This window comes from Salmo trutta, chromosome 8 (assembly GCF_901001165.1).
Source record: "Salmo trutta chromosome 8, fSalTru1.1, whole genome shotgun sequence".
Classification (NCBI taxonomy): domain Eukaryota; kingdom Metazoa; phylum Chordata; class Actinopteri; order Salmoniformes; family Salmonidae; genus Salmo; species Salmo trutta.
Window position 1 is genome coordinate 19932680 of NC_042964.1, and position 9872 is coordinate 19942551.

The 9872-nt window shown below is 43.1% G+C and overlaps 1 protein-coding gene across 1 annotated transcript in view; it reads left to right on the forward strand.

The window, feature by feature from the left end:
* svep1 (sushi, von Willebrand factor type A, EGF and pentraxin domain containing 1) overlaps positions 1–9807 on the forward strand; it is a 137385-nt gene extending 127578 nt beyond the window's left edge. Inside the window, exons 48-50 of the mRNA XM_029760326.1 lie at positions 4590–4685; positions 7964–8057; positions 9274–9807. Of these exons, the coding sequence (XP_029616186.1) occupies positions 4590–4685; positions 7964–8057; positions 9274–9304 (221 nt within the window). The 3' untranslated portion in view covers positions 9305–9807. The remainder of the gene's footprint in view (positions 1–4589; positions 4686–7963; positions 8058–9273) is intronic.
* Positions 9808–9872: the final 65 nt, after the last annotated feature.

Consider the following 9872-nt stretch of genomic DNA (forward strand, 5'->3'; position numbering starts at 1 on the left):
TAGCCTTTATGATGAGAGTCTTTGCTATTTTCACTGCTGACTCCGCTTTACCATTACTCTGACTGTGGTAGGGTGAGGAGGTCACATGATGGAACTCCCAGGCTTTTGCCAACAAAGCAAAGTCTTAACTTGTGAACCGGGGCCCATTATCTGTAACTACACCACAGTCAGGTATGCCATATCTGCTAAATTGCTGCTTACAACAGTCGATGATGCAAGCGGCTGTTGTGTCAATCACTTTCTCCACCTCCCAAAAATCTGAATAGTAGTCCACTACAATCAGAAAAGGAACGTTCTTGACTGTGAACAGATCCATTCCCACTTTCGACCAAGGACGTGCTGGTACGTCATGTGTGTGCAGCGCTTCCTTTTGCTGCTTAGGTAGATTAGCATTACAGATGTTGCACACAGCCACAAAATGTTTCATTTCTTGGGTCATGTTGGGCTAGAATACTGAGTCACTGGCTTTCCTCGGTCTGGCTTTGACCCCTGAATGGGCCCCGCACGGATACGAGAGAGAATCATTGGGCGTAGAGTTTCTGGCGCTACCACCCTGTCGTCTTTGTAGACGACCTCTTCCTGCATTGTGAGTTTGTCTCTGTATGTCCAGTCGTCCCTCACCAGGATGGGCGTACTCTTTCTTGTGTCCGGCCAGCCTCTTCGGCTAAAAGACTGAAGCATTCGAGAAGTCTTGTCCTCTGCTGAATGAGCTTTGATATCATCCCGTGTCTGCGGGGAGATGTTTTGATCAGTAGCATGGTTCACATCTTCAACCTCAGCCTGCAGCGCATATACAGTCTCATTGGTCCAAGCAGACTAAGCTAAGGACCCTGGGACTAAACACCTCCCTCTGCAACTGGATCCTGGACTTCCTGACGGACCACCCCAGGTGGTAAGGGTAGGCAACAACACATCTTCCACGCTGTTCCTCAACACGGGGGCCCCTCAGGGGTGTGTGCTCAGTCCCCTCCTGTACTCCCTGTTCACTCATGACTGCACAGCCAGGCACGACTCCAACACCATCATTAAGTTTACTGATGATGCGGTGATCAGGCCTAACAGTGGTAGGCCTGATCACCGACAACAATGAGACAGCCTGACCATGTGGTGCAATGACAACAACCTCTCCCTCAACGTGATCAAGACAAAGGAGATGATTGTGGACTACAGGAAAAGGAGGACCGAGCACGCCCCCATTCTCATAAACGGGGCTGTAGTGGAGCAGGTTGAGAGCTTCAAGTTCCTTGGCGTCCACATCACCAACAAACTATCATGGTCCAAACACACCAAGACAGTTGTGAAGAGGGCACGAGAAAACCTATTCCCACTCAGGAGACTGAAAATATTTGGCATGGGTCCTCAGATCCTCAAAAGGTTTTGCAGCTGCACCATCGAGAGCATCCTGACGGGTTGCATCACTGCCTGGTATGGCAACTGCTCAGCCTCCGACTGCAAGGCACGACAGAAGGATGTGTATACGGCCCAGTACATCACTGGGGCCAAGCTTCCTGCCATCCAGGATCTCTATACCAGGCGGTGTCAGAGGAAGGTTCTTAAAATAGTCAAAGACTCCAGCCACCCTAGTCATAGACTGTTCTCTCTGCTACCACATGGCAAGTGGTACCGGAGCGCCAAGTCTAGGTCCAAAAGGCTTCTAAAAAGCTTCTTCCTCCAAGCCATAAGACTCCTGAACAGTTAATCAAATGGCTACCCAGACTATTTGCATTGTCCCCCCCCATTTACGCTGCTGCTACTATTTATTCTCTTTTATTTATTTATTTATTTTTACCCCCTTTTTAATTTACTGCAGCTCTTTAATTATTTGTCATTCTTATCTCTTACTTTTTTTATAGGTATTTTCTTAAAACTACATCGTTGGTTAAGGGCTTGCAAGTAAGCATTTCACTGCAAAGTCTACACCTGTTGTATTCGGCGCATGTGACAAATAAAATTTGATTTGATATTGCGGCTGACTAGTTGTTGGTAGTGCTGCTCTAGACAAGAAATCTGCAATGTGAAGCTCTACTCCTTTCTCGTATACTACCTGTAGTTGATAACGCTGAAGCTTTAGCATCATCCTTTGTAGTCGCTTCGGGGCAGACAGAAGAGGTTTTTTGAAGATAACCTCAAGCGGCTTGTGATCAAAGTGCACTGTGATAAAGTCCCTACCATGAAGGTATTGATAAAACGGTCACAGGCAAACACTATGGCTAGGCACTCTTTTTCAATTTGGGCATATCCTTGCTCTGTGGGTGTCAATGTCCTTGAAGCAAATGCAATGGGCTGCCCCTTCTGCAGGAGCGCTGCCCCTAGGCCTTTGTCACTTGCATCACATTGTAGGGTCACTTCCTCAGAGGTCATAGTACCTCAGTATTGGTTGGTAGATTAACAATTTCTCGATTTGCTCCAATGCAGCAAGTCATGCCCACATCACATCTTTATTGGCTTTTCACACGTTTCTGCTGAAAGGAGAAGCTTTTGCAAGGTTTTCACTACTTGGAACTTCAGCACGTATGTTTCCCCATCATGACTGGCTTGTAGTTCACACTCCCCTGCCATCGTACAGCCTTAGCCTTGCCTTGCTTGGTTGGTTGTGGCTTTGCATCTCCATCCTGCTTGGATCATAATCACAGTTATCACATGTCAGTGGAGCAAGCTTTAAGTTTGTAAATCCTTTAGCTTTGAACAGAATTGACATCTGTTATGTATAGCATGTCCACTTCTTCATCATCATTATGATCACGGCATGTATCCTGTTCTAGTAGATTGACAGGCTTACTTTGTCTGCATACTTTAGCAAAATCGTTTTTTTTCTCACAGAATTTCCATATAACCCCATATGCTGGGCATTTGGCTCTTGCGTGTGTTGATCCACAGTACATGAACACATCTTTAGAATTTTTCCGCCTTGCATCACTGTCCGAGGAATTATGTTTCCATTTTGTTTATCAACGTGGTCTCTGTATTTGTTCTGAGTGGCATAATTGACAGATTCTGCCTGTTCAGGGACAGTGTTCATCTTTTTTAATTGGATTTGCGTCTGTTTGCTTGCTCTGCATATATCTATGGCTTAAGTCAGCGTAAGTTGTGGTTCACGCAGCATGCTTGCTCTTACTCTTATCTTGACAGCCAATCACCAGTCTGTCTCTGATCATTGACCCGAAATCACATGACTCAGACAATTGACGCAGACTCACAACATATTGACCAGATGCCTCTGCTTGAGTTTATTCACGTGTTAAAAATGAATCTTTCTTCTTTTCCATAATCCTTTACTCAGGTATTACATGTTACAGGTCACGACATCGAAATCAGACACTCATAATGCACCTGTTTATATATCCTAGATAGGTGCCCCACTAGCGCCATCTCGGGGTTGGCATTATGCCCATTATCTTAACAGCGTTGGATGAATGACACGACAATAAGCCTCAGGATCTCGTGAAGTTATCTCTGTGCGTTAAAGTTGCCATCGATAAAATGCAATTGTCTTCGATATCCGTATACATGGTCTGCCATCTGCCTGCGAATACCATAACCCCACCGCCACCATGGGGCACTCTGTTCACAACGTTGACATCAGCAAACCGCTCGCCTACACGACGCTATATACATGGTCTGCCATCTGCCCAGTACAGCTGAAACCGGGATTCATCCGTAAAGAGCATACATCTCCAGCATGACAGTGGCCATCAAAGGTGAGCATTTGCCCACTGAAGTTGGTTACGATACTGAACTTCAGTCAAGTCAAGACCCTGGTGAGGACGACGAGCACACAGATGAGCTTCCCTGAGACGGTTTCTGACAGTTTGTGCAGAAATTCTTCGGTTGTGCAAACCGACATCAGCTGTCCAGGTGGCTGGTTTTATACGATCCCACAGGTGAAGAAGGAATATGTGGAGGTTCTGGGCTAGCGTGGTTACACGTGGTCTGCGGTTGTGAGGCCGGTTAGATGTACTGCCAAATTCTCTAAAACAACGTTGAAGATGAATTATGGTAGAGAAATTAACACTCCATTCCCTACCAACAGCTTTGGTGGACATTCCTCTTGTCAACATGCCAATTGCACGCTTCCTCAAAACTTCCTCAAAACTTCCTCAAAACTCAAAACAGAGACATCTGTGGCATTGTGTTGTGTAACAGAACTGCACATTTTAGAGTAGCCTTTTATTGTCCCAGCACAAGGTGCACCTGTGTAATGGTCATGCTGTTTAATCATCTTCTTGATATGCCACACTTGTAAAGTGGATGGATTATCTTGGGAAATGAGAAATGCACACTAACAGGGATGTAAACAAATTTGTGCATAAAAATAATAAAAAGCTTTTTGTGTATATGGAACATTTCTGGGATCTTTATTTCAGCTCATGAAACATATGACCAACACTTTACATGTTGCGTTTATATTTCTATTCAGTAGGGTAGTACACTATATAAGGAATAGGATGCCATTTTGGACGTAGCCAGAGAGAAGGCTGCTCTTTTGACACAGCTTGCCTGTGGTGAATGACCCCATAGGCCTAGTCAGTGAGGTGAAGGACAAATGATGACTTTCTGTTTCTGTTTGTGTTCGTCCAATCAAATCACAGCGATCTGCATCCTTCCGTGTCTGAACGGTGGGAGGTGTGTGGCGCCCTATCAGTGTGAGTGTCCCACGGGCTGGATGGGGACGCGCTGCCACAGCGGTGAGTGTGTATGTGCTGTGTGTGTATGTGCTCTGTGTGTTTGTGTGTGTGTGTTTCAGTGAGTGTGTGAGGAGCTCAGTGACGTAAGACAGGACCTTCCCTTATATACTTGCTCCCCTGAGGTTTCCCTACCACTTTGTGATGTCTCCCATTGACTTTCTGTAGGGGGCCTTAACTTGTATGGAATGTTTGATAAGACTTTTGTATGGAAAATATTATCTTGTTGCCTCAATGGCGATAGAAGATAGCGTTAGATACTGTACAGAATGTCAACAGGCTGTCATTGATAAAAGAAGTGAAGCAAAAAGCATGAAACTAAACTTACTTTGAGATGTCTCAAATGTGACAAAAGTGTAGCCTGAAATAACTAAGATTTTTCTTTAAACGTTTTTCTTAAAATAATAAGTAATAGGACTTAATTGCTGACTTAAGACATCTTTTTAAAATATATTGAATATTGTTATTGGCTGGTAATGATTTGTAAGAAACAGATTTAAGTGTTGATGACATCAGGGAGAGAATGAATTAATGATCAGAGGTACTTATCCACCCATTCGGTCTGTGTCAGCGTGAGTCATACTGTAAGCTACTGTTGCAGCGGTAATGCGGCGTCCATGAAATCCAATGCGTTTGCTGTGAAAGTCATTGTTCCTTAACAGAGCCCAAAGCAAACGCTGCAATCATCATAGAAGCATGGACAGAAACCTGACCCTGTCCTGTAGAAACAGACTACCTCTCTGATTGTTAGGCTTACTGTTAAATTCTATTCAACTGTATCAATCCCTGAGGGGCAATTGGTAAGGCATTGTCAGTGAGTGGCGACATCACAACTTCTGCTGTACAATATGTTACTGTGCTTTGGTTTTTCCACACACGATGACATCATCCTCTCAATATGGATGTGGTTAATACCGAAACCAAGAAACTAATGTCTCTTCTTTTCCATTGCATCTTTGCTCATGTCCTCTTTCTGTGTGAATGTAGTTTTGGTATGCATTTCAGGAGAATATGAATGTGGAAAACACTACCAATAGTGATAATGTAATTTAACGTAGCAGGTGTCAAAGAAATGCCTGAAACTACATATACAGTTGAAGTCGGAAGTTTACATACACCTTAGCCAAATGCATTTAAACTAAGTTTATCACAATTCCTGACATTTAATCCTAGTAAAAATCCCCTGTCTTAGGTCAGTTAGGATCACCACTTTATTTTAAGAATGCGAAATGTCAGAATAATACTAGAGAGAATGATTTATTTCAGCTTTTCTTTCTCTCATCACATTCCCAGTGGGTCAGAAGTTTACATACACTCAATTAGTATTTGGTAGCATTGCCTTTAAATTGTTTAACTTGGGTCAAACGTTTCGGGTAGCATTCCACAAGCTTCCCACAATAAGCTGGTTGAATTTTGGCCCATTCCTCCTGACAGAGCTGGTGTAACTGAGTCAGGTTTGTAGGCCTCCTTGCTCGCACACGCTTTTTCAGTTCTGCCCACAAATTGAGGTCAAGGCTTTGTGATGGCCACTCTAGTACCTTGACTTTGTTGTCCTTAAGCCATTTTGCCACAACTTTGGAGGTATGCTTGGGGTCATTGTCCATTTGGAAGACCCATTTGCGACCAAGCTAACTTCCTGTCTGTCTTGAGATGTTGCTTCAATATATCCACATAATTTTCCTACCTCATGATGCCATCTATTTTGTGAAGTGCACCGGTCTCTCCTGCAGCAAAGCACCCCCACAACATGATGCTGCCACCGCCGTGCTTCACGGTTAGAATGGTGTTCTTTGGCTTGCAAGCCTCCCCATTTTTCCTCCAAACATAACGATGGTCATAAGCCTTCCCTGTAGCTCAGTTGGTAGAGCATGGTGTTTGCAACGCCAGGGTTGTGGGTTCGATTCCTGAGCGGCATGACGGCTGCGTGGTCCCATGGTGTTAATACTTGCGTACTACTGTTTGTACAGATGAACGTGGTGCGTTTGGAAATTCTGAGGTCTTGGCTGATTTCTTTTGATTTTCCTATCATGTCAAGCAAAGAGGCACTGAGTTTGAAGGTAGGCCTTGAAATACATCCACAGGTACACCTCCAATTGACTCTAAAGCCATGACATCATTTTCTGGAATTTTCCAAGCTGTTTAAAGGCACAGTCAACTTAGTGTATGTAAACTTCTGACCCACTGGAATTGTGATACAGTGAAATAATCTGTAAACAATTGTTGTAAAAATTACTTGTGTCATGCACACAGTGGATGTCCTAACCGACTTGCCAAAACTATAGTTTGTTAACAAGAAATTTGTGGAGTGGTTAAAAGAATTTTAATGACTCCAACCGAAGTGTATGTAAACTTCCGACTTCAACTGTAGATCCTCTCCACTGGTTTCAACGGGAAGAAAAAAAAACTGTCGGGGGAGGTTATCATCTGTAATGTTCAACCAATCCAGTAAATGTGGAAGAGGAGTTAAGAGTGTCACCTTGTTAACATCCAAAAGTGGAAGTCTCGTCACAGGCACTCTTTCCATATGCAGAGGCTGGTGTAAGTGTACCTGGAAAAAGGGTGAGCACAAGTCATGCTGCACAGAGGGATGACCGCATTCCCATTTCGCCTGTGTAATTGATTTCTCAGGCGAAAACGTCTTAATTTGAAAACTTTATGGTGGAAAAATCATTGGAACCATTTCCATGTTTTTATGGGTATTATGACACGTCCACTGTGGCGGACTATAAGGGTTCTACCAGGAAACGTTTTTTTATTATGAGGAAGTCTTGTAGTTGAGATCCTGATAATAACATTTACTGAATGTGTGGGTGTGTGTGTGTCCACACCTGTGTGTGTGTCCACACCTGTGTGTGTGTCCACACCTGTGTGTGTGTCCACACCTGTGTGTGTGTCCACACCTGTGTGTGTGTGAGCTTGTTCAAATCAAATCAAATTTTATTTGTCACATACACATGGTTAGCAGATGTTAATGCGAGTGTAGTGAAATGCTTGTGCCTCTAGTTCCGACCATGCAGTAATATCTTACAAGTAATCTAACAATTTCACAACAACTACCTTATACACACACAAGTGTAAAGGAATGAATAAGAATATGTACATAAAATATATATATGGATGTGCGATGGCCGAACGGCATAGGCAGGATGCAGTAGATGGTATAGAGTACAGTATATACATATGAGATGAGTAGTGTAGGGTATGTAAACATTATATATCGTGGCATGTTCGTGTTGAATGAAGGGTTTACAGAGGTCTTGACAGTGCGTGTGTTTTCACAGCGGTGTGCTTGTCGCCCTGTCTGAATGGTGGAAGGTGTATCAGGCCTAACCGGTGTCAATGCAGTCCAGGATGGAGCGGACACGACTGCTCGAGGTGAGAGGACAAACATACACACACAGACTCACACTACAAACATAGGTACATCCTCACAAACACACACAAATCCCTTCTCACATTTACACAAACGGACAATCAACACATGCATGTTCACACAATACCGTACTTCCACACATACTAGTACTTCCACACATACTAGTACTATCAGACTACCCACAGAACAAGTGTGCTTGAGTATCCACAGTCTGGATGGAATGAAAAAGCAACATTTCCCAGGAAATAATTTGCACTCCACTTCCTCTTTCCCTGAGTCAGGCTTTGTTTGTGTCATCATTTGAGACACACCCTAGTATAGTATTCCAAAGTGCACTATACAATCTCTCTGTAATGTGAGTGGGGGAGAGGAGCACTCTCACCAGACCTGGGTTCAGATACTATTAGAAATCATTTCACATACTTTACCAGTGCTTGATTGCCTGGCTTAAAGGCTAATAGAATAGTCCCAAAACTGCAAACCCCACCCATCTGGCATTCTAGGCAGGCTAGAGCAAGCACTCAAAGTATTTGAAAGATTTCAAATAGTAAGTGAACCCAGGTGTCTCTCACCTCAGCTCTCCCTCTGTTGGGGGTGGGCCAAGATAGAGGCCCAGTACTAACTCAGCACATGTCAGATTAATTGGAAGTAGATATACAGTACCTGACTGCACCCCTCGAAACAGAAAGCTCTTCTCATCTGACCACGTTGATAAAGACAGGGTCGGGAATTTTTCCTGACAATGTGGATTCTTGAGTTCTCTACCTATTTTTTTCTACATTTGACTCCGTTCCATTTAATCCATACCAGCCATTACAATGAGCATGCCCTCCTATAACTGCAGTGAGGGAAGCTGAGTCTCTTCCAATGTACTGTAAAACTCAAGGCTGACTGGTATAACTGATTGAGTGAGAAACCACTCACTTCCGACTCCACGGAGTCCTCATATAACCCACTTGGCTGAGTTACGCTGTAGGGCTATCTATTTATTGTGATGTCATTGTGCAGCTTACTTTCTCACGGGGAAAAACAGCCAACAGGGCTTTTTTAAACAAACAGTCAGCGCAAAACAGGAGGGAACCAATAGGACATCTATACTGGCGAATGGCAATGTTGTTCTCCATTTATAAGCTCAGGCCAGAAAGAAAAGGATTTGAAAATGCCATAAAATTCTTTTTTAAAAGCTGTAGTCTAATTTTCTCTCTCTCCACTTTACAGGAAAAGAAAATCAGGACATTTTCATTTTTAAGAAGTCCATTCAGCGGGAAAGATCTTGCACTCGAATGGGAGTTTTGTATAATTATTTCATAATTGTAAACCATGCATTCTCTCCTCTCAAAAAACAAACCCGATACATTTTGTAAAATAAAGCTGTATTTTTTCATATAGAAAATCAACAGTATTAACTATATGCTGCTATATACTTGTATGATGTGTAAAAACTGTGATTGTCCAATGTGTAAACTATTCTCACATTTCTATTAAAGCAGAAAATACAGTAGAATCTGTTCCATTCCCTCCTTTTTCAGATGCAAGCCTAGTGTATTAGCCTCTCCTTCACTTTACTTCTTTAATGATGCTTCTAGTCAATAGCCATAGTGCTTGAGATGCATAGGGAGTAAATATGCCATAGTCATTTAGAATTCTTCATGGTCTCTCCCTCCACTGTAGTTACGAAATGAGGCATTGGAACGTATAGAATCTAAAAGGCCAAAACAAACACTTCAAAAATAAATGTTATACCATCAAAAAGGGGATGTTTGTCCTTCGTCAAACATGTAAAAGTGTGGCTCGATTTTTGTTGTTGCACATCTCAC